Raw genomic sequence first — 25805 nt, forward strand, 5'->3', positions numbered from 1 at the left:
TATTATTGTTGTTGGTGGTGCTAACATTAGCAAGACAATCCTTTGAGGTGGCGATAGCTAGCTCCACTAACATTATACTGAAGATGTAAACCTATTATTTTTTAATTGGCCAATTTATTTTAGCAAGTTTTATCTAACTGGAAATGCCTTTTGGGGAATTACACAATGTTGCCCGTGCCTTGTTGGGGTTGTATTCGTCCGCTCATGTAACGTTAGCTAGCTTGTTTTTAGACGTAGCCTCCTCCTATTAGCTGAAGAAACAACGTTAGCATCCTTAGCCACTTCCAGCTTTCCTTCACTAAGGGTGTTTATCTGCCGTCGAGAGGAGATGTCACATCCCCCTCTAAACTGTTCCCAGCGAGGCGAGGACGTGGAGGCGAGGATGAGAGACGAGGGCTTGAGCCTATAAAACGGAGACAAGGGAGGATGATTTCACGATACAACAGAAGACCTGTATCCCACAAACTTGAGATGTGAGTACGGAAAATAAAGAGTTAGAGCTGGATTATGTACTGTAGCAGTTCTCTGTAAACACGTTTTCCCAGCTGTCAGAGGCTGAGTGCTTTTATTACACACTGGAGGAAAGTGAAGGACTATCAGATGACAATGTAAAATAATATTTTTATTGATTCTAGTTTATGAAAGTCCATAATGTTCCACCAAGGTCTGTCGCCTGGTTTGGACAGGATTCTTTTAAGATAACGAGGAGCAAGCTTCCTTGTTGTGTTGATGGTTTGCTTTAAACAGTGTCTGCAAGACATGTTTAGTACGTGTTAGGATGAGGCAGAGGTAAAAACAAAAGCCCACCGAAATGAATGTGAAATATAAACATACATACATACCAGTGTCATTAAAAAATATACAAGTATAGGAAGATGTCGATTTCTTAGAATCCTGTAAAAACCAAACCCCATCCAAGAGACAAGGAAATGTCTAAATGGCATACATGTCTTTTGGGGTTATTATGCAATTGTGAACTATTAACAAAATAATAACTAAAACTATAATGTAAATCTGTATTCTTACATCTTGAGGCAAGACTTAATTTATATTTAAAGGGATAACCCATGCAAAACCTCAACAACATCCTTTATATTATTTGCTCATCTTACTTTGTTTTACTCCTGACTCGACTCAACCACTTGGAAGACAATCAGCCGCTATGTTATAATGGGGACTGTAAGCCCATCACTGACACTAAACACACCGCTGTTGGCCTCTGCAATATGTGATAACAAATGTAATTTTGTATTACAATATTTTGAATAATGGTTTCAATCTGTCATGTTTGCAGTCGTGGGTTGTCTCGCAGCAGCCTGGACCACCACCCACTCCCAGAGGAAGCAGACGATAACCAGACACCTCAGCGATACCTCCATGACCTCCAGGAAGCTGTCTCCGCTCACAACAGGTAACTTCTGGCAACCCGGGCTTGTCTTTGCACAAAATAAACAATGATAACTTCAGGGTAACGCCAAGATGAAACTACTAGCAGCTAGAAAACAAACATACTCTTTATTTTAAACTCATTTTGTAATCTTACACCATCTTCAGTGGACAGCTGATTCTCAAGGCTCTCTCAATGTGAAACAAGACACCCAGAAGCAGTGGATTAATTGATGTCACATTGCCTCCTTAAGATGTGCGGTTAAAAGAATAAATGATGAGTCAGGTTGTTAGAATATTCAATTACTTTGACATTTGCCCTTTAGTTTCCACTTTGAAACCCTGCCTTTGATTATGTCATCAAGTAAGATTCAGGCATCCACATAACATGGACCTGCTTTATATGTTACATAGAGAATCCAGGTGTTTGAATATACTTGTTAAATGAATAGGGTATATGTGGAACAGAAAAGGGTTTGATGTAGAAAGAAGAGGAAGGGTTGGAACTATAAATCAGAAACCCCTAAATGTAACAAACATTACTTCTCAAACTTGACATAAACTTCACAACCTTCTTGTCATGTATACGCAGCTCAGAGACGTCGGCTGCCTCGGGACACTCTGACTGTCCCACCGTCATCTCAGTAGACTCCAACCAGTCGTGGTCTGCCATCCACAGCTCCACAGGCACTGGCATCTCCACAGAGAGGAGCTCTGTTTTCTCCTGGGGCTATGATGTAAGTGTGAGCCTCAGATCCCACTGATGATGACAGCATGAATGTCCCACAGAAAACATGCTCAAGCGTGCACACAGAGCATTGTTTGTTCTTCTAGCCTTGTTTCGTCGTCTATTGCAAAGATACAAAAGCAATCCACATATTTTCAGATTTTGATTCACTGAACCGTGTAGAACCGTTCACTGTATCCTAAGGGCCATGCCTTCATTGTCGGCTACTTCTTTCTATATGCAAAGCTCGTGTAGTGGCTTTTTAACCTTATCCATACATAAGCCACTGAGGGATGGGAACCGGAGAACTAAGTTCGGAAGCGTGTTCCAGATGACAAAACAATGTCCATACGAGTGTATATCTTTCAATCCATCGATCCATTTATTTTGTTGTCCATATATATATATATATATATATATATATATATATATTAACATACCGTCCCAAAACACCTGCACCTGATCACCCAGCGATTACATTTACACACACACACACACACACACACACACACACACACACACACACACACACACACACACACACACACACACACACACACACACACACACACACACACACACACACACACACACACACACACACACACACACACACACACACACACACACACACACACACACACACACACACACACACACACACACACACACACACACACACACAGTGAATACTCCATCTTGTGTAGAAAGTTGGAACTGCATCATTAATGAAACAGATAAAATACAAACAAAGACACATGCATTATGGCTCCAACAGCGCGATTCCACTGGGTATTTGTTTGTTATTATGCAGTGCTTTCTAACCTCTTCTGAGACAGTAGAACAATCCTGCTTGACCACAAAGGCATACACACCTCCCAAAGGGCCACAGGGGCCAACCATTCTAAACCTAGAAGCTTGCTAAGAGATACAAAAACAGAAGGAATGTCGACGTGATGCAAATAACTGATGAACAGACTGAAAGAAGCAGCCGTCAATCATAGAGACGGTGTATGAGAACAGAGGAATAACTAGCTCTGCTGTCTGTCTGTGTGTCCTCCCCTTTCTGTTCTTCTGTCCCATAGGAGTTCGACAAGGCGGCGTCACGGCAGGTGCAGCAGATGTTTGAGGAGATCGACAAAGAGCTGTACGAGGGGAGAGGCAGCGGGGGGGGGATACTCCAGGGGCTGCAGGAGGAATGCCAGCAGTGGGCCACACGGTTCCCACATCTTCGGTATCCTATCCTTGAGCCTTTACTTTGCAGTGGTAGTGTGATCAGAGATGAATGTCGACAGCGGAGACAAAGCGTCATTGTTTTACTGACATACTCATTGTGTGTGTCACTCAGGATCCTGGGGTCTCAGCTGGTGTGTCCCAGCGATGAGGGCTTCCAGTGGTACGCTGTTTCAGGGAAAGGCAGCTCCGCCAGCAGCACATCAGTCGGCAAAGAGAGCGGTGTGAAGTCCCAGGAGAAAGACAAGAGTGGCGCAGAGTAAGTTGTAACTGCACTGGCTCTGAAACCTGTTAGAAACCTCTCCTTGGTGTCAGGATCTACTGTCTGTGCTTCATTACCGAAAACAACGTGTCAGAAATGTTTACGTGACTACCTCTAGTGGCTGTTGCAAGTTGTTAAGATGCATCACTGAGTTTCACTTAAAAAAAAACATTACATAAAGGAGTTTGTGTCACTGTATTTATGTCTCCATTCAGGGTAATGTCTTGTTTGCACGTAGTGTAACGTCTTGTTTGTACTCTCTCTGCTGTTCAGCCTGTTGTCAACTAGGTTAGAGTTGATTTATTATTTATAGCGAACATACAGGACGTGTAGGCTTTTGTCTGTAAGCTTACCCTATTAAGGTGCTTACCTATGTGTTTTCTTGTCTTGGGCTAAAGGTTGAATGTGCAGGGCAGGAGAGCGGCGCTGGTCGCGTCCTCTGCACATCTGGACGAGCCTCCTGGCACCTCCAGATGTCACGATAAGCCCAGAGTGATTGAGGTGGAGGGTCTGATGGAGGAATATCTGGCTTTTGATAGCAGGGACTTGTAAGTGGATCCCTTTTATCCTTCTACACAGTAATATGAATCTGAATCCCAGGTGTTCACATAATACTTTCTACTGCAGAGAGGACGAGTGGGAGAAGGACTTTTCCGAGTCAGCTCGAAGGCAACACACTCTACCCCCTGTCTCTCCTTACCGGTGTCGCCGTCAGGCCGTGCTCGACCTGCTGTTCGATGATGTGTGGCAGGAGCTGGTCGGCTGGATGAAGGAGCTGGTTCAGCGTCACTGGGAATGCTGCACTTCAAGTAGGGCTGAGTTCATATATTTCACATGCGTTAACTTAAACTGTTCTTGCCTACCGTATTTGGAAGTGGTTTTTATTTGTGATTGGCAGATGATGAAATGATTTCCGGGATGTTAAGCCCCGTGCAGCCAGACGCCCAGAATCCCTTCATGCTGCTCTCCATGCTGCCCACGATGCTGCCCAAACTGGGTCAGAGCAGGGTGCCCCCGCTCACAGCTGGCCTGCAGTACCAGGTCAGTGATATACAAGGGGGGGGGGATTAATTTCACTTTCATCACTGTCTGCATTTTCAGGAGGTCAATTCAAATGTATTGAAATGTCATCCATTAGATGCAATGAAACACATTTAATAATGATAACAGGAAATATACATAGGTTTATAAGATGGAACTCACATTGTGTGTTCAAACCAAAGTTTGCATTTTATCTTGAGTTCACTCCTGTAATATATAACATGAAAAGGAAATGATGTTTGTAGTAAAATGTCTTATATAAACCATTTTTCATCTTTTCTACCTGTGAGGTGTTAGCAGGCTTTACGTGTTTCGACTGTCCACAAATGACTCTTTTTCACTCCTGCCTGTTGCGGTCTTCCAATGCTTCCAGTTCATTAACCTGTATCACTGTTTTCTCTCCTTCCCTCTTTACTCTCTGCCCTTCACCTTGCCAATGTGCTTTGTGTACCCTTTGATTATGTTCTCTATGTTTCCCTTTCCTTATGTCACACACCTTTCCTTTTTCTTCCTGTCTTTACGTATCCACTCTTCTACCTTTGTTCCTTCTATATCCACTGTCTTCCTTCGGTCACAACTTTTTCCCTTTTTAAGAGCACAAAGTCAAGGGGCTCAAAGCACATGTCCAGACGAAAATCCAAAAAGCAGAAAAGGCCCTCCGCTGTATGTAACACCCTCACTTCCAGCCAGATTGGTGGCACGTTATTTGTATCTCTAGATGAAATGTGCTTGTTCCTGTTGATTAACCACCGTTTATCTTGATTAACTGCAACATACGGTTTCTATTTTCTTCCACAAGGAGAATGTTGGAATATTTGTTTTGCTAGATATTACTTTTTTTTGTGTTGTGAATGTTATTTGTGGTTGTTAGCAGATATGGGGCCCTCATGAGATCACTGCATGATAAATAACCTTTTCTTTGACAATATGTTGTATTGAACATTACAAAAAAAAACTAACCATGTAGCCACTGGCTTGAAAAAAAATATAATTTGTATTTGACCTGCATTTTCTTCTATATGATGTCCTTACCTCTCTAAATTATTCCTTTACTTTTTCCTTTTACCCCTGTCCTGCCACCCCACCTCCCCCCCACACTGTTTCCACAGACTGGGAGGGTGGCAGTAGCAGCAGCAGCAGCGACCCAGCACAACCTGAATGACCTCATCGTGATCCACAGCATCCCACTGCAGCAGAGGAACCTCAGTGTGCTGGAGAGAAACCAGTATGACCACATTTATTTCTAAAATCAATGACACATTCTTCTCACATTTGTAAATTCATACTACCGTTTAATATTTATTTGGAAATGGAATGTGGCATTTATGTCTTATAATTTTCCATTCACATCGATACACATTATAGAAGGACATAGCCTCACTTGAGCCATGTTTTTGCCCCTGTTCTGAACATCCTGTTTGGAAAGAGTACACAGTGAGTTGGCAGCATGATGTATCTCCTCCCCCCCCCACAGGGAGCCAGAGGAGCGGGCCCCTCACAGACCGGGCTCCAGCGTGGTCCCCTCCAGCAAACCTCGCCTCCGGCGGGCCCTGGAGCAGAGCTCGTCCTCGCTGTCCCGCCCGGCACAGTCTGCCCGGCGCAGAAACCCTCCCCCCCGAACCCTCCTGCCGCTGGTTCCCAGCCTGAGTCAGTCGTGCGCGGCGGGATACATGGATGAGGTCATCCGCGGGACACGACTGTGAGTAGAGGCATCATGGGAACCCCGCCAGCCCCACCCTGACTCCTATCTAGCTTTTCTAGTCTCTTTCTCCTCTACGGTAACTGAAGGGGTGCAGAGGCAGATTACTTTGAAAACAGACTCCCTTTTAACTTGAGCCTTATGGCTCTGTGCAGGAGAATAATGGGATAGGGGGGAGGTAGATGGAAGCAGATAGGCTGACAGAAGTTTTATGTGTGATGCTAACTTCACAGCTGAACTTGTTATGAACCTGAAAGTGTTTTTGTGTTAACTGTGCCACATACTTTTCCTTTCACACAGAATGTCTATGCTTCTGCAAAATTCAGCAACTACCCTAATGTTAACTCAGTGAGCACATTTATTACATTTCCCCCCTACTAGTACACTCAATTGTACAAGTATGAAAGTAGCATCTTCTCATCTAACTTTCTGCAATAAAGTCAATTAGTGAATTTCCAAAATACTAAACTATTCCTTTTTGTATCATGTTTCTGTTTCTGTAGCATCTGTAACTGGGGGAGTTCAACATGTTACTGCACTGTGGCAACATAATTCATTACAGCACTAAAGAACAAACATTATCTATATTTATAAAATCCCATGTGTTCTTTATTTATCAACACTATCACAACAAGTAAAGTTCTAACTTAGCATTCATACTGACACCTAAGCTGTGAATATGAACAACTCCTACGGCCTTTTCACAAAGAAGTACATGTTTGTGTCCTCGACGCAGCGAAGAACAATCTGTCCATTGTTATTGTCTTTAAGTGTGTGTCATTGGTCCACAGACCCACAGCCAGCGACCGCCTGACCTCCCCGCTGCTTACCCCTCTCAGCAGGAACACACTTCTTCCCCCCATCAGCACTGGAGAGCCTGAGTCTTCTCACTCAGGGCAGCAGTCCAAACATGCACAGGTGAGGACAGAAACACCTCCACTCACAAAGAGAAATGTGTTAAATCGCTGAATTGAAACACAGATTAGGTTCTAATACATCGACCAGTTAAACAAGCGTATTGTAGCATCTATCAAAAGCAGTGCACCATATGTGACCAACTTTTTAAAGACTATATTTATCCTTTATTTGACCAGCGTCAGAAAGGCCTAGCCAGCCGCGCCCACAGTGCTATAAATGACGAAGCTGGCAGTTCAATACCGAGAGATCGTCACCACCTGCTGGACGTCTTCTCTCGCCCCAACACCACTCACACTTACAGGGTGAGAGGCTCTTTTTCTAGCAAAACACACGCCCATGCTCTATGATTTAGTTTCCTTCTATAGAGTGACATTTTTTTTATTGTGTCCTATGAAGGAGGGTGTTTAATACATTTATGTTCTGTATTTAGTTGTCAATAGAGGGGTCATTTGTAGTGCTTTGAGTATCAAAGATAGTGCTTTTAAGTTTTAACTCATGTATTTTTTTTTCAGTCGGACACTCCATACCGGCGTTCCTTCACAGTATTGGACAATATCGGGCAGGGGCGGACAGGCAGAGCTTCTGTGGCAACAGGTCAGAAATGTAACTTGAATAGTATATATATATATATATATATATATATATGTATATGAAAATAAGAAAATGCTCCTGGTAAAAACTAATGTGTGAATGTTGTATGCTACAGTGGCTCCCAACCCTTTTTATCTGACTATCCGCGGCGCCACCACAACTAATGTTCATGTTAAAATTGTATTCTAGCTATCAGCTTCAAGTGTTTATCTATAATGCTTTTAGCCTATTGCAACTATGTATGCACTACTTTAAGCTAAATGTGTCAACTGTTATCCATAGCTTAACATTTCAACTATTTACCCATATTTTGAATGTTTATCCCTAGTTTCACTTAAGCAATAGCTCACGACAGGCCGTGGTATATGGTCATTATATCACAGCTAAGGGGCGTGGTTCGGCCCGACGCAAAGCTTTGTTAGTTAGTTAGTTTCGTAACGGACGTAATGTAACGGTTGTAGCTTTTCTCAGACGCGGAGGGATACATGACTTGTGAAAAGTAACTACAATTCTACCCGTGATATACGCTCATTATACCACGGCTAAGAACCAATCAGATTGCTTGATTTGACTTGTCCGTTTAATAATGAATAGTTAGATCTTCCATCAACCTGTTTTGACACTCTTAATGCTCTGCCTGTACTTTAACTGTACATGGCCAATGCCTGTGTAGTAAGAAATATGTATTTTGGATTAAATCAATTGATAACTTATGCATTAAATTATTCATTAATTTCACCAGACTCACTTGGAATCGGCGTGACCGGCGTCAGTTTTGGCATCAGCAGCTCATCTTTCTTGGACTCGTTTTCCCACCACCCCTTGGGGCACTTGCCCATCAAAGACGAAGAGGAGCCAGACCCACAAGCCCCCGTCCCAGGTCGGTAGATTAAAGCAGAGGAACCTTCCAGAGTTCAGTGTCTTTCTTAACTTGAGATGTTTCCCTTCCTCTACCCCGCAGCGCCTCTGATGCCTGTGTCCGTCCCGCCTCGGTCTTACACCAGGGGGGGCGTCTCATCCCGAGCCAGCAGACCCGGTTTGTAGTTCGCCTCCAGACCCTTCAGCCATGGATCTTTACTCAACACTCGGTGACCACTAAACTTTTTTTTTTTTACAGAAGTAGCAGATTTTTTATTTCACATAATGCTGCTTGATTAAGTTTTTGTTAAGAGGCCTATTTTTGTATTTCAGGAATCAGCTTATGTGGCTGCCAAACACACAGTAACATCGTATTGTACAGTATGAGGGGTATGCGTGGATATTTGTATGTATGATCTGAATGTGTATATATTATTTAAATGTGAATGTTGAGTTAATAATCCTCCATGGTGTGTTGCTTTACTGGTAAATGACTATGCAGGGAATAACACATTCACGCAGACAGGGATATAGAGTGCCACAGTGACGCGTCCTAAAACCCGGAAGTAAACTCCTTCCGGTTCCTTCGACAAAAAACAATGCAAACCGTGATCTGTCTCTTCAATGTGTGTCAACCACAGACATAATTTCGAGGTATTTTCCAAAATCCTATGGAGAAATTGCATTGGTTTTTGTCGAAGGAACCGGAAGAGGTCAAATGCTAACTTACTTCCGGGTTTTAGGACGCGTCACTGTGGCACCCTAGAGGATACAAATTAAAAAGCACTTTTCTCTCTCTGATGCAACATCAGAGTTTAGTACTGTATCTTTTATAAGGACACCATTTTCAACCGCCTTGTGCAAAAAAAACAACAACTTGCGTACAGAAACAAGAAATGCCATCTTGACTTTTTCTTGCCTTTCCCTCCATTGAAGCGGTTTCATCATAAATCAGAAGAGGGATTTGGGTGGTTGAACATCTCTGCAGCTCACATGCTTTACCGACTACTAGGGCTGCTCAATTAATCGCATTTTAATCACAATTACGATGTTGGCTTGCAACGATTACAAAAACGACGTAATCGAAATAAAACGATATACTTCAATAAATCGATGTTTTCAAAGTAAATGGATACTGAGGCGTGTGGTGAAGTGGGTTGTGCGTTGGTTTTTGGAATCAGGGGGTCACAGGTTCAAACCCCACTGCAGTCAGCATGTCGTTGTGTCCCTGGGCAAGACACTTCACCCCAAATTGCTCCTATGGGGATTGCCCACAGTATTGAGTATGTAAGTCGCTTTGGATGAAAGCGTCTAACAAGTGACATCTAATGCATAATCGTTTTTTAATAATCGTGATATCAATTATTGACCTAAATAATCGAGATTATGATTTTTGCCATAATCGAGCAGCCCTACCTACTACAATATAATGTAGGAATACAAGAGGCAGGTATAAGGAACTATGTAAATAACTAAAGGATTCAATCATGTCTGTACTGCAGTGTGTCTAAAGTACATTTTCATCACCTGAGCAAAGACACGCTTTGACGGGTATCGTCAGGGTTACTGCACAAAGGTTAGTTTGCCCTTCATTAGTTATTAAAATAATTTATCGGACAGCCATGCAACACGAGTGACAACTTGAAAATCAAAACTTTTCTTGGATGCAGTTTCTTTGATTCTATTTTATACACAAATAAAAAATCTGTAAAAACGATGTATATAAATATGAATTTATTTGTGTTTTATGAAGATTTTGACAATAAAAGACAAACATGACAAGAAATGAAGGTTGCATTTACATTTTGATAAGGGTCACTTTAAATTTGAATTGCAACATAGAAAGGCTAGATAAAGGACAAGACGGGAACCGCTCAACAGCAGCCGATCAGACATGCACTTGGACACTTATTAATATAAAAGGGTGTATTATAGACTGCTGCTTTTTATCGTAATGCTTTCTACAATAATCACAGCTGCCTGCTTTTCACTTTTTTGATTTCTTTCCTTTTTGGGGCCCACTTTTTTTGGAGTATTTTGTTTCAAGGTCAGACAGGAAACTGTTGAAATTCTGCTCTCTGGACTTCTGTTTTTGCTGGAAAGAAATAATGAAAAGATGGTTATTAAAAGAAAGAAAAACAACCCGCAAAAAACTATTTCATACACGCAACCATTACCTGAAGCATCATCACAAGACTGTCATCCTCATCGCCGAGGCCCATCTCTTTCTGCATTTCCTCTGCTTCCTGTCGTTCCTTATTAGCCTGGAAGGTCAATTGCAATAAACTGAGTTTACGTCATAAGTGGAAATGTGGTAGCATCTTCCCGTTTGCAACACTAACTAAACAAATCTAGACATTAATAGAATATGAGCTGTGAGGATTTAGCGGCTCTACCGCCAACACATTTCTCACCCTCTTCCTACGAGCCTTCTTCTTCTTATCACTCTCCTTCGTGAATGCTGGAAACGATTGGACTTCTTCGCTATCGATGGCCGCCTGGATGATGCCGCAGAGCCGGGGCTCATCCTCCTGAGAGCAGCACATGGCCGAGGCTGTGATGACGTCCATGTTTCCCTGGTGCTGCACATACAGCTGGATCACATCCTTCCGCTCCTCATCAGAGCCCTTGTATTTATTCTCAAACTCGAGGATGTCCTGCACTGTAATCTAGGAGATGGAGAGAAACAACACAAAGGTTGCTTCACAAGGCAATACATTTATATTATGTGCAAAGCTGCTAGAAATAAACTAGCAGAAAATATTAGGTGTGCAATATTCCACCATTATCCCTGGGTACAATGGCGTTGTAGGTTTTTAATTTATTGTTCCATGGAAGGTGCAGTGACACATCCCCATCTTCTGTTTATCAACTAAAGTAAAACTCCTGTAATAGACTCACTCCAGATCTCACATCACATGTATAACACAAAGCAATGTGTGTGTCTCATTATTAAGTCACATTAATACCAATAAAGAAAACACCTGCTGTGATGCCGTACCTTGGGGAAGAGCAGTCTCCAGTAATCTTCCCAGCAGCGGTCTTGACTCAGGGCGTCAGACTCTTCATCGACCACCCCCTGCTCATCGTAAACAGCTCTCTGCTCCGTATCACTCAGCACGGCGTACAGCTTCCCCAACACCTGCAGTCAGATGAGCCTTGATCATACACACAACACCGTACTATTACCATAACCCTATAGATTTTACAAGTAATATAAAATAGGATGGGGAGGTTGAAGTGAACTATTGATATTATCAGCTTTAAAAAGCCATATCTATATAAGGTTTAGTATATATGACAATACAACAAGGCAAAGTTAAAGGGAACCTATTATGCAACATGCACTTTTATACTTAAACAAGATTAGCTCACTTTTTGTCCTGATCCTATAAAAACCTGTCTGAAAATGAGCTGATTAGATTTTTGGCTTTATGATGTCATAACGATTTTTTGGCTTGTGTAACCATTAGCCAATCACCAACCAAGGTACGTTCCTAATCATTGGTTGGGTATCAACTACTGTGTATCTTTTTTTCTATCCAAGTGACTTTAATTTTATAATTTGTATTCTTGCTTAATTATTTATACCATTTGTTGACAGTGTTATTAAAAATGTATTTAATGAGACAGGCAATTCTAACTGGATTTTTTTTTCATGCATAGCCTACATCTTTTAAACTGCGTTTTGAAAAAGTTATACCACACTTTACAGCATAATATAGCATGATTGTGATGTAAAATTACATTTAGTATTTGATCCAATTCGCTATCCAGTAATGTAACTATTGTTGAAATCAGATTTAGGACCATTGTGGTGTTTTTACCGAAGAGTATACAGCTGGAAAACCGGAAGGTCCTTCATAATATACAGGCATACATGACTAGTCTATTTTGCACCTAGCTACAAGTAAACCAAAGCTCTTACAAAAACGCACTTAATCAATGTATCAGTCGGAATACGATCTCCAAAACCTCCATGCTTCTCTACAAATAGCACAAACGCATGACTAAGTCTATATATTATAATCGGCATCAAGCTAGTTATTGTACATAAAGGGAGTTAGTAATTGAAGCTAAAGTAAGTTAAATTAGCTGTTAGCTCGCTAGTGACGCTAACATGTGTTCATAGTGTCTGACAGCCAACACCCAGGAGAGTTAACCTGAAATTTCTCCGTGGCCAGCGGGTCTTCAGGAGCCCGATCCGGGTGGACTTTCAGCGACACTTTGTAGTAGCTCCTGCGAATCTCCTTCTCGCTTGCCTCCTTGTTGATGCCCAGCACCTCGTACAGGTTGGAGGACTTGAACAGCTCTTCGCACCGCTCGAGCAAACCCATCCTGACAGCTTGGTCTGAGAACGTTAATCCGGTAAAGTATATACTAGTCTAAAGGGTCTCTACGATGTTTTACAGTTTATTTCTATGTTAAACGAGTCGTATTTTCTTCTGCCTTCCCTTTGTTTGCATATCAATTTGGCGCGCTGACCTGTCACATTCAGCCGTACGCGCAGCGACGTGCTTACGTAACGACCACAGACGGCCTCTCATTGGTTCCCATGATCAGACTCGTCAGACTATGTAATGAGGATTCATTATCACAGATTTTCCTTCAAATATGAAAGAAAAACGAATTATTACTTTACAACAGATAAAGGTAGGCTTCTGAATTTTTTTTATTTACCTTCGTGAAGATAGTATTTATTTGTATAAATATATAGACATACAAATTAATATGATCTGCCATTTATCAGGTGTCAACAAGTTTAACAAAACCTGACATGAATACAAGCCTCTAGAGTAGACACTACAACATCAATATTGATTATTAATTAATTTGAATTAAATTAAATATATATTTACACTATCATGACTATTTACTGACATTATGTACTTGAAGTATCAATAATTCTAAATTATTGTGATTATTAAAGCGTGTGAATGTCCGAGGTAATATCTGATCTGTCTCATTCAGCCTTTATGTTGCTACTTGGTAAACATAAACAAGTTATTACTTGAAAGATATTTCTTTAAGAAAGATAATAACCTGGCAAGGCAGGCTACTACTAGGGTTACCATGATGGAAACCTTTTTTTTTTTTAATTAAATGGCATATATTGGTAAGGCACTAAGTTTCCCAGATATATTACAGTAAGAGTGTAAGCTTTTAGAAATCAATTTGGTAAAATAATCAAATTTTATAAATGAATTATACATTTATAATAAGTCTTATTTGCATACATGCAGCACTCAGTCAAGGACATACAGATACTGTAGTATTTATTGGTGCGTTTGAAGCAGCACAAGAATACATCAAAGACAATGTGGCAAGTCACTAAGTATTTTTCACTGCTTCATGCGAAAGCAGAACACAAGATACACACTGACTTTGAACTAAGCATCTGTAGATTGCACCCATCTGTGTTTATAAGCCTGTACAATATGCAGCACTGAAGATATATGCTGCAAACCCCGTCTCAGATGTTATCCAATTACTGCCCCATCTGTTTCTGTTGCATATTTGGCACAGTCTCTGTTGTTGTTTTTGTATTGACTTTCTGTCATCAAAACTCATTTGTCCTTTGTACTACGACACAAAATAAGCACTTGGACAACTGGCACATCATAATCATGATAAACAATGAAAAACAAAATGACAAGAGCCCAAGAGTTGTATTGTAAATGTTATGAACTTTTGCTGGTGTGCAGATCCTTCTCATATGTTTCCATCCACTTGCATTGATAGTGCAAGTGGAGTTTGAATAAAACCATTTCTCCTCCAGGGGGAATGTTTCCTTGTTATGGCTACAGTCTCTCCACAACAGTCCCATGGCTTTGTTCTCATGGTCAGTCTTTGCAGCATGTCCATGGCCGATGCATTTTCCCCTAAAGTGGGACAGTCTTAAGATCTCCTGCAGGGGGCGGCAGCTCAGCACTCCTTTCTGGTCTTCAAGATCTTGCTGGCATACTTGATAGGGATCCCCCAGCGTCTCATTAGATAGACATCAAACACATAGGCCATCCCTGGCTCCAGGCCCCCGATCACAGCAGTAGTGACGGCCCGCCGAGGATTCAGCTCCTGGAAATACTTGCAGAGAACCCTCTCGGTGTCAGAGCGGGACTCTGGTCCCAGACAGGGCGAAGTTAGAGCAGACGCTCCCCCTGCTTCTGCTCCATGCTCGCCCAGCTTCCTGCGGTACACACAGTACAAGCTTCTTTCTTCTGTGCCCATCCACGCTAGGGTGACGCTGTTGCAACCACGTAACCTGTTGAAGGACTTTATCTGCAAGGTGGAGGGGAGAGATGGGACCCCTCTCCGGTGGTAGGCTGAGGAGGTCTGCATTTTCACTGAAGCCCTCAGACCTCCCAAAGCTGGGTCAGCAGCATCAGACATCCTGCTTGGGGTAGTTCCTTCTCTCTCCAAGTGGATGAGATAGGACGGACTTCCCTGGAGCCAAATGTGTGCTAAATCTCCCCCGACAGCCTGGGAGCTCAAAACCTGACCTTTACTTGACACAGTGACCTTGACTTTTTCCCCTCCGCCGCAGCTCTGCAAAGTGAGGAGGCCACTCTGCTGAATGCCCCGTGGACGGAAAGTGAAGAACTGCTCGGAGTTGGAGCCTCTGTCGCTGAAGGTCACCCACCTCAGCTCTCCTTCTCTCAGAGTGACGATCGCAGCCCGAGCCTCCTCATGCGTTCGAGCAAATGTCCCCTTGTACGCCATGCTGGTCCCATTCAGCCTGTCGATCACAAACACGTCAAAGTAATACTGCGTCTCTGGCAGGAGCTCAGAGACGGTGCAAACGCTCTCTGTCCCCTGACACACACACTGGAGATCAGAGTACTCATCAGTGGGGGAAGACGCTGCACTCTGGGCTTCTGGGTAAGAGTCCCACTGCTGCCACCACCACTCTTTCAAAATGGGCCATGCTGTCACTCTCCTCCTCCTCTCCTTCTTTTCTTCTTTTTGGTCGTTTTTTTTCCCTATTTTCTCTCGTGCAGCGCAAACACTGGGGTAGTTTTTCTGAGAGTTGGCGAGGACACAGTAATCGTAGCTTTTCTGTGACTGAGGGAGGCTGGTGATGGAGGCACTGGGCGCCCAGCTGAGGGTGACACTGGTCATGCCTACACCCAGAGTGTGAACTCTGTGGTCAGCTGGGAGCAGGGGGAAGGCTCCGGAGGGCCCCGGGCCTTCATGGAGGTACACTGTAGCTCTGGTGTTCTGCTGTTTGGAGCGCAGCCTCAGGATGTAGATGGTGGCATGGGATTTGGAAAGACCCTTGTAGGTGTCAACTGCACTGCCTGTGAAGCTGTACATTTTCTCCTCACTCCCCGGACCTTGCCACCACACCTCGGGCGTACTCTTTTTGCTGCTCCCTGTGAGGAAATATAATAAAAAGCAAAATCCATTGTTACTTCACTTGGATGTTTGTGTATATATTACTCAGTTCAGTTGATGCAATAGCCGCGTTCACACTGCGGTACTTTTCCCACAAAGGTTCATGCGAACTTAGTTCGCATGAATTAAGTACAGATCGCGTTCACACCAGAAAAAGTCCCTGGGGGTGGATTAGGCAAATGAAGCCGCTGACGTCACTTCTTCTTCTTCTGCTTTGGGTTTACTGGCAGGCCGCAAACCACTTCACGGCGTATACTGCCGCCCAAAGTCCCCGGCCGGAAGTCCCCGGAGTTGGGGACTGGCTTCAGTAGAAGCTGCTGGGAGTCCCAGCCATAGACATATAAAGAGTAGACGCCGCATCGACTGCTACTGCCTATTGGCGCTGACGAGCCGTGGGGCCGCCATCTTGGACCGGTCACCCGCTCCACTCAGTGTAATCTGTCTGGCAGGCGCAATGAAGTGTCAGCGCATTTTATCATTCATAACTCGCTGAATACAAAACTGATTTTCACGGGGGGGGGTTTCTGCAAACGTCATATATGTAGGCATGATACCGGACACATGATTCGGCGTATTTTAATATTCATAGTAGGCTTAACAGCAATAGAATATTCTGGTATTTGATAGCCTATGTTATGTATGATAGGTATTTTGCAAAAGACACACGATATATAATATATACACACACACACATAAAAAAACACTAATGGTCTATATATGATAGAGAAGCAGATTGTGTAGGCCTATACTCAGCTATTTTAATAAGTTGAAAAATGAAGAAACAATAATACATTATACATAGACAGAAGTTATATATCAGTAAAAAAGAATATCTATGTCATAAAAAATGAAAATGTACTTCTACATCTATATAAAAAATGTAAATGTTCAAGTTAAACACAAGAACATGACACCACCCCGCCCAAACCATATTTACACAAAGTTGCTCATGACAACCGAATGCCCCGTGCATGCGGCTCCTCCAAAGCATGACTGAGAACCTCTTTCTCATATCTTTGTCTTTGGGAAACCATCAAAATAAAAACGGGAGATTTGAGAGTCAACACAAAAACATTTTAAGAAGGAGGTCAAGCTTATTTTCTTCCTTCTTCCTAGATAGATTAGATTAGATTTTACTTTATTCATCCCACAACGGGGAAATTCACTTGTTACAGCAGCGATTTATAAAGTCTCAGTTGGCCATGAACATAATGTTTGCTGGCTACGATTTCGCTGGCGGACATCAATACAGTACAATAATATTCTATTTACAAAATACAACCAATTATAATGTTGAATCTTACTTGTGAAAAGTAATCCCCCGACCCCTGTTCGCAATCGTCCGCCGATTTGCACAGCAATATGCTGCACAGTGCTCTGGCATCTTGAAACCTCTGCTGTCTATGGGTAGAATGTCTGTACAATATGGATAGGATGACCGGTCCAAGATGGCGGCCGTATTTCTTGCGCCCCAGCAGCCAATGCGGCGTCTACTCTTTATATGTCTATGGTCCCAGCGGCTTCTACTGAAGCCTTCCGAGTAAATCGCCAGAACGCCGACACCTCCTCATCTCCACCGCTCCCATGTTTTATTTTGTGTTGCCATAAGTTAGTCTCTCTGCGTTTCTGCGCTAGGCTAATGCTAATAATGCTAATGCGAGGATAATAAAATGGCGGCTTCACAAAACTTTTTGGGAGTTTTACGGGGCGTGGTTTGCAATTCGCCCAGCCAATCAGAAATATAGCTCTTTTCTCACAAAAGAGCCGCTCGAAAGTCCCTGCTCTCTAGCAGGGATTTTGGAGGGGGTAAAAAGGTTCGCATGAACTACTTTTAATACCGGCTCTTTTTGGTGTGAACGCGATCATGAACTAAGTTCGCATGAACCTTTGTGGGAAAAGTACCGCAGTGTGAACGCGGCTCTTGCTATTAAGTGAGCAGCAATTGTAATGTACACACACATACCTGACTACAGAAACTCTCTCTCTTCTCTGTATGGTCAATGTCATCACGCCATTACATTGAATTGTGTGGATTTCCCTACAATTCTTATTTATTGCAAGGCACAATGCACCAATCAGTAAGTGAAAAGGTGCATACCCATCAGTTTTGTCATGTTTAAATTTAAGAATTAGGTGCCAAGATCATGGTGATATTTAATGTGCTTTTGTCATTCGAATAAGGTGCTCAGCAGTAGCACAGTTATACAAACTGTACATATGGTGTACACACAGTTTTTCACTTTAACAAAGGATTCTGGGGGTTGCAGCAAACACACATACTGCAAATTGAATGGAACAAGAACAACAGAACAACTCATCGACGAACCAAAACAAATAATGACACCATGTCAATTGCCTCTTCACAGTCACTCTGTGTACGACGCAACTGGCAAAAAAACTGGCCACAAAAACCCGCCACCACTTGTCTTCACTGTTCATCACTTTTCAAATGAGACCAAATGTTACAGAATCAAAGTGAATAATTCAGGCTGAATGGGGACCCACAAGCTCAGGAACTGAATGATTAATGTGTCATTTTATAACTTCATTATTTGACCATGCAGAGAGGCTTGTTTAGTTAGCCAGGAGAAATGCCCACAGAACACTCGGAGGCACATTTTCTTTTCCAGAAATCTTTTTGAGGTCAGAAATACTATTACTTTGATTTACTTGGTGCACTTATTGCCATGACTTAACTTTTAAGCCATTTTGTAAATCGTTTTTTTTTTTTACAGTTTATTCAACATTGGGATCAGACCTAGGCAATGCTTTTTGGTTGATGGGAGTGTTTTAAAGAGATTTTCAAATCCAAAGCCTCATATAAAATGTATGGGAGTGTGACAACCGTATGTGATTACACTCACTCTCTCTTTCCATGTACGAGATATTGTGGCATTTCGAAGAATATATAGCATTCAACTTGGGTGCAATGCTGATAAGATGTAGAAAATAAGCTTATCCACCTGAGAGTTTGTGACAGTGACAATTGGAGGCAGTTGCTTTTTTCAAAATACAAATGCCTCATCAGTGATATGAATCAGTTTATTGATCAATAACAGTAAATAAAGCTGTTAAACAAGCAATGCAAAGACTTCACATTATGCCATATGATGTTCCAAAACTATTTTCTACAAACTCGCATTAAGCAAGATTAGAGTATTTGCCCTCTACTAAATCCCCATCTGTTTGATAATACAGATAATATGTAATTGATGGTCTTGTCTAAGCCGGATGCAGGGTAACGTGTCTGAAGGTGCAGGCAGGGCTCTTAAGGCTCACTCACACTCCAGGCTCTTGAGGGGTTTGTCCTTCAGGGTCCGTGCTGAAAGGCTCCATTCGATGGGGAGGTCACAGGGACTGACAGTCACCGACATCCCCGGAGCCTTCTTCTTCAGCGTGAAGTATAGCCTGTGGAGAAACACCACAAATCACAGGAAGAAGTTGTTTGATTCATCACCGCGAATGTCAAAAAGATAACATCGTGTTTCCATTCAGCTGCGAGGTGATGGATGTAGAAGAAAATATATCTTTCAGTGCCGATTGTGCCGCCTTCCTTCGGTTCAATGGATGATTTGCAGATACAATGGGCTGGTTAAAATGTTCTTTTTTCACAGAAAGCGTAACATTTTTCAACGTGGCTGATGTTGCCAGTCTTTCTATTTGCCTACATGCTGATCAGTCATTTGATAGCAGATCAGGAGAGGTGACCTGGGATCAGTTGATAAGGCTGCATTGACAGTTTCAGATGAATATCTGCCGTGTGCTGTATCTATCTGGCATCGTGCTTAGCATAGAAACTATTACGTCCCTTATTGTGATCAGATGTTTTAGGGACAGTGTTTGTGCATGCTGTATTACAGATGTGCATCTCAGATGGCAGTTTGAGGACATTTACCAGTCTCACTCTGGTGGTTTGGTGTTATTTTAAAACAAACAATCCCTGTTGGAAACTCATGAACCAATTTTCAACTATTCACCTTCACAATGACGTCTGAATGAAAGAAATCTGTCTCATTTAAAACCATGTAATTTCTTCCCAGCTAGTTAACCAACTGCACGGTTATTTGTCAATAAATATTTGTTTTCCCTCTTTACAAACATCATTATTCATGTTTCTGTGCAGATGGCGGTTGTTTCCAAACAGATGTGCAACACTTTCATTCTCAAGGGCGGTCTGTGGATTATTTAATAGAGTGATTAATTTCCGAATCAGTGTTTTCTCTCCATTGTTTGCCATGTGGTTCTGCATGACTGCACCGGTGGACAGACTGCAGCACACAGGGAGACGCATTTCTCAATTTTCAGCTCCCAGTTTCAGAAAGCAAGCACTGGCACTGGTGTGTAGGGATCAGGCCAAATGGGCTTGACTTCCTCCCGCGTTCGCTACAGTGGTGCTGGAAACAGCCAGTGTCTCTAAAAGGTGGTCGGAGGATGGCTGGTGACTTGTTATTGAAGTGGAAACACGGGCGAATCTGATGAGCAGGCCTCGAGATTTATTCATGAGCTTTCCATGAACTGCAAATTAGCGAAATCTTCACTTTTTTTGTTTTGTTATTGAGTTATTTAGTGCGGTGTTGGGTTTCAAAAACATTTACTGACTTTACTTTTTATGCCATTTTCAATTACAGCCAGTGAAGGAAAGAACACTTATTCAAGTGCTATACTTACATTTTGATGTGCCAATGAATAGGGTATTTCCATTTTATGCTGACTTCTACTTCTACTCCAACACATTACAGATGGGAATATTCAACTTTTTCTTTGTATTTAGTAAGTTTAGTCACTAGATATGTTATGGTTTTGATAAGTAATCCAAAAGATAATCGCCAAATAAATGATGATTTATTATTATGGGATAAGATGAGAAAGGACTTTATTGATCCAGGGGGAAATTCACAAGCTAGTAGTATATCAGTAACAAAGTTACATTTAAACCTACCATTACCAGATGCAACATTAAGTACATATAGTATAATTACTTGTATTAATTGGAGTTGATTTGCTAATATTTTTGTGCATGTTCTCAATAGAAAAGGGTAATTGAATAGTGTATAAATGCAATACGATTTAGTTACTTTGGTAATGCTACTTAGGTAGTGCTTCTTCTAATAAGAGAAACCACAAGATTTAAAAGAAAAATGTGTATATATATTCTTTTTAATTAGCTGAGATACTTAAATCTATTTCCATCGCCTCTGCCTTCAGAAGTTGTAACCGTAAAAAGTCCAGACTTACTTGAGTAGACAATTAATTGATTACTGAAAAGTTAATCAACAGATTGATCATCATTGACACTTATTATTAGTTGTGGCCCTAATGGCAATCAACAACTAAACCACCTGATGGTATCCTTCATACATTTCCCCATCCCATCTGTTCCTACCTGCGGGTTCGTCCTTTGGGGAGAGTTAGAGATGTGATCTTTCCTTCTGGGAACCATGTAGTTGGGCGAAGTGGCACCTCGTTCTCCGGTGCCAGGGAAGAATGCACCTGGGGCCACGAGGAGCCACAAAACAGTGCCAACGCTGCACCGAGACACCAGGACAAGGACCCGAGTGCCATCGCTGCTTCTTCTGTCTGTCTCTTTCACTCTTTGACTTTCCTTCCGTCACCACGTCTTGGATATCTCCGGGGTTCTAAGAGCGCATGGTGGAAAGGTCAAGGACATCAGTCAGAGCCCATCAGCAACACACACACACACACACACACACACACACACACACACACACACACACACACACACACACACACACACACACACACACACACACACACACACACACACACACACACACACACACACACACACACACACACACACACACACACACACACACACACACACACACACACACACACACACACACACACACACACACACACACACACACACACACACACACACACAACCATGTATACATCACTTCAGGGGACATTACATTGACTTACATGCATCTCCTGGAGACTTATCTTAACCTTAACCATAACCAACACATGCCTAACCCTAACCCTTACCCTTAACCTTACCAAGTCTTCACCCTACATTGAATGATTCCCCTTATGGGGACCTCCATTTTGTCCCCATAAGGGAGGCGAGTCCCCACATGTGACTGTGTAAACAGATTTAGGTCCCCACAAGGGGCCACACACACACACACACACACACACACACACACACACACACACACACACACACACACACACACACACACACACACACACACACACACACACACACACACACACACACACACACACACACACACACACACACACACACACACACACACACACACACACACACACACAAACACAGCAATGCACTTAAACACACTCGGTTAAAGTTCTACCGTACCATTCACACAGAAACTAAAGAGCTGTGACGGCTGATGATTCATTGATATGAAGAAACATCCGTTCCTATTCAGACAGAATTATTCATGCCGTGGAATAGAGATTGCCACGCTATGTTTCTTTGGGATGTGTGTGTATAGCACAGATTGACACTCACTGTAAGACATCGCAGTACTTTTCAAAGTGTGAAGCAGGTTTCTAATATCACTCTGAAGTCCGTGCCTTTACATCTACATTTCTATTTTGAGTCGGGGGAGTTCAGATGAGTCTGTTCTGCAAATCATGGTTATTAGCAGCCATTTTATCAGGAGGAAGGTGACACCATGCTGATGTGGAGAGAAGTACATAAATAACAGCTGGAGGTGCTCTGATGCAGTCAGACCCAATCAGCATACATAAACGCCTGACAGGAGCTGGTATCACATTATTCTGCCTGTCCTTTATACTATTTCTTTCACGGTGTTTCTCTTTCTCCTTTCTTTTGTGTGTATATATTTATATATAGGTGTGTGGTTGTGATTTAGTGATAGTGGAAAGGATGATTACAGGTCTCAGTGCTGCTCTTGCTCCCCAGAGACAACACATTTGTTCAAAGTCACAGTCTTCACAACACACTCCCCGCCTTCCTCTAACAAGGTGTATTATGTCAATGCTGTTTCCTATAGATCAGATGACAATCACAGTGGAACCATGGAGGCGGCTACAGAAGGTACATCTAAGTCTTTCAGGCCCCGGGACACACGGAGATCCAAACTCACAAACCGGCGCACAGCTACAAAGTCACACCGAGGCGCCTGCTCGTTATCCTTGCAAAGAAAGAGGGGAGTGAACGACCCATAAAGCTTTAACTGAGAGACATGCAGCGGGAGAGAGGCAGATTGAAATGGGAGGGAGGGTGGTGAGGAAGGGGAGGCTGAGGAAGAAAGGGCTGTGGAAATGGAGAGCAAGAAGAGGAGGATGTTGGATCCCGGAGTAATTAGAGGGAAGGAGACAGAGAGAGGAAAAGAGGAGAAAGTGCAAGTGGAAAAGAGGAGGTTGGAATCAGATGGGAAAAACCATTATTGCCATGCAACAAGGTTGCAAAGAATTTGTTTCGGTGTTTTAGCCAGACACATGAGGCTGATTGGTGTTTACTTTAGCCCCCATGTCGAATGGGTTCTAACGTGTCACACATTACCAGCCGGCTGCACAACCTCACACTCCCCCTCAATCAGTCTCCATAAAATGAAGACACAGTAAAGCTCGGCGGGCTTGTTTCTTCAGAACACAGCCGCTGATCAAATATGCATACAGCTCCTCAGCAAATGATGGCCAATTGAATTTTCATAAGGCAAAAAGGCTGGGTCTTACAGAGAGAGAGAGCTTAGTGGACTTAACCACCGCCCTCTATAAATAAATACACACTCCCCTTTAAACACAGGAGCTCATGACTTTGATGGTCCCGCTCACTCTCTGCTCTTTTCTCTTCTTCTTTTCAAGGGTTTCCTCTTTCCATTGTGTTTATCCCAGACTGTCAAGTGACTGCATTTATTCTGGATAGTGTTTGGGTTTTAATTAAAGATATTCCAACCCTGCACTGTTTGTCTTTCTCTCTCTCTCTCTCTCTCTCTCTCTCTCTCTCTCTCTCTCTCTCTCTCTGCCCTTCTTTTTCTGCCTACTTTTCACTTCATCTGGCCCCTCATTTAGAAGTTGATGCAGGCTCAGTTTCAGAGGGACAGGTTGAGTGCTGTGTGCTATGTGTCCGCACATTGTTCTCACTATCTTCTATCTCCCTGAGCTCTGGCAGGACCATCTGCCTTCTGTTATCTGTGGGCAGGGGCAGATTAAATGGCATGGGGTGGTCCCTGCAGGATCCGTTGTCCCCCCCAAACTACTACGGGCAAAGAAACTGGCCTCTGGTCCATGATGGCGGTTGACGAGATGACAACGGGGAAAAATGCAATGACCATGGAACTTGATAGGATTTTACGGCAGATTTTCTACCTCGCTGCATGAATATATTAACCCTTCTCCCCGTGTTCCTTACTTTCATTGTCCCTCTGTGCATCTCTCATGCACTTTCCTACAGTATCATGCTTTTTTTTATGCGTACTTTGTGTCTGCCCTTTCTCTTTTTTATCACTGCCTCACTTCACAGACATACTTTTCTTTCCAATGACGTTATGGGTAGTCAGAGAGAGAAAAAACAGACAGGGACATACAATAAAACATCTGCGTTCAAACATCAAGAGAAAACCCGATCCTGCAACAAATAAAAAGTGCCCGGCTTTTAAGAAAAACCATCCAGAGACCTTACAAAGAACTGATCCAAAGGAACAAGTTGCTGACTTACACATCCTGCTGAAATATGACACACTCACTCACGCATGTTCTGCAAGGACAACAACATACAAGCATGCATCACCCTTACCTTCTCTCAGTGCACGATATCCTCTCCTGCGCAGGGAGTGAGGGATGGGATCAAATGAGAGAGGGAGTGAGGATGGAGGAGGAGGAGGAGGAGGAGAAGGGGATGAGAGCCGGGCGCTAAGAGAGGAGGAGCGACAGCAGGTTGCAGTCGGGTGTTCTTCTGACTCCCATGGGGTGATGCTCACTCCTTCCTTCAGGAGGTGTCTCTCCAGGGCTCAGGTGTCCCCTCAGGGCTGTCCCACCTGCTCTTTACCCTGGTGTGGTCCCTCTTCACCCTCCTCCTCCTCCTCACTCTCTTCACACGTGGAGGCTTGTCCTGCTAAACACTGTGTGAATGTCATCCGCTCAGTGGAGCTTTGTGTCCCCCTCTTGTCTTCTCGTGTTACCTCTGTCTCTCTTTCATCCCCTTTTCCCTCTGTTTACCTGCAAGTGAACAGCAATTCGTGTGTGTTTGTGTGTGTGTGTGTTTGTGTATCTGAATGTGCAATCTGAGAGTGGGTGAGTGTGAGGGGGCAGGCGGTGAGGTCGCTGAATGGGGGTGGTGAAGAGAGAGAGAGAGAGAGAGAGAGAGAGAGAGAGAGAGAGAGAGACTTTGCATTGCTAAGAGCAGCATTAGGGAAAGGGATGTGATGTAAAAGTGAAACACATTAACCGTTCTCTGGCTGCTCTGATAACATCTGCATTAAGAGAGCGTTTCCGACTGACTGTTGGAGGTTGTTCAGACTGACTTTAAACAATCATCAAACGCAAGGACGGATTATTATATTTATCCAAATATTTCTCGTTTTCTCTGACATTAAAACAAACTAAAATATGAATCATTTTTAATAGAAACACTAACTGGACTGTTGGAGGTTATTTTTTTCTGTGCAGCAAAATAGTTTCACTTTTAACCTTAAAGGTCCCATGTCATGGCCATTTCCACTGATCAT

The 25805-nt window shown here is 42.8% G+C and overlaps 3 protein-coding genes across 6 annotated transcripts; 1 reads left to right on the plus strand and 2 right to left on the minus strand.

The window, feature by feature from the left end:
• Positions 1–15: 15 nt before the first annotated feature.
• On the plus strand, positions 16–10348 carry fam149b1 (family with sequence similarity 149 member B1). Of its 4 annotated transcripts, XM_034100017.2 has the most exons (17): positions 16–473; positions 1295–1411; positions 1979–2123; positions 3199–3347; positions 3462–3605; positions 4007–4156; positions 4236–4417; positions 4507–4649; positions 5244–5312; positions 5759–5874; positions 6124–6348; positions 7140–7266; positions 7443–7568; positions 7779–7860; positions 8600–8737; positions 8819–8945; positions 9049–10348. In XM_034100017.2, the coding sequence occupies exons 1-16, from the start codon at positions 427–429 to the stop codon at positions 8899–8901; spliced, it is 2043 nt and encodes a 680-aa protein (XP_033955908.1). In that variant the 5' UTR covers positions 16–426; the 3' UTR covers positions 8902–8945; positions 9049–10348. The 4 variants fall into 4 exon arrangements, with proteins under 4 accessions (XP_033955908.1, XP_033955907.1, XP_033955909.1 ...); XM_034100016.2 differs by lacking the exon at positions 9049–10348 and having other exon boundaries at positions 8819–8976; XM_034100018.2 differs by lacking the exon at positions 9049–10348 and having other exon boundaries at positions 7188–7266; positions 8819–8976.
• An 86-nt stretch (positions 10349–10434) lies between these two features.
• On the minus strand, positions 10435–13235 carry dnajc9 (DnaJ (Hsp40) homolog, subfamily C, member 9). The gene is made up of 5 exons (XM_034100821.2): positions 12879–13235; positions 11717–11857; positions 11130–11384; positions 10893–10979; positions 10435–10810 (listed from the first exon to the last, which is right to left on the minus strand). The coding sequence occupies exons 1-5, from the start codon at positions 13050–13052 to the stop codon at positions 10703–10705; spliced, it is 765 nt and encodes a 254-aa protein (XP_033956712.1). The 5' UTR covers positions 13053–13235; the 3' UTR covers positions 10435–10702.
• Positions 13236–13978: 743 nt separating this feature from the next.
• Positions 13979–25339, minus strand: ndnfl (neuron-derived neurotrophic factor, like). The gene is made up of 4 exons (XM_034100164.2): positions 24875–25339; positions 21494–21746; positions 19394–19518; positions 13979–16088 (listed from the first exon to the last, which is right to left on the minus strand). The coding sequence occupies exons 2-4, from the start codon at positions 21670–21672 to the stop codon at positions 14641–14643; spliced, it is 1752 nt and encodes a 583-aa protein (XP_033956055.1). The 5' UTR covers positions 21673–21746; positions 24875–25339; the 3' UTR covers positions 13979–14640.
• Positions 25340–25805: the final 466 nt, after the last annotated feature.

The sequence above is a fragment of the Pseudochaenichthys georgianus genome, chromosome 15, assembly GCF_902827115.2.
Source record: "Pseudochaenichthys georgianus chromosome 15, fPseGeo1.2, whole genome shotgun sequence".
NCBI lineage: Eukaryota > Metazoa > Chordata > Actinopteri > Perciformes > Channichthyidae > Pseudochaenichthys > Pseudochaenichthys georgianus.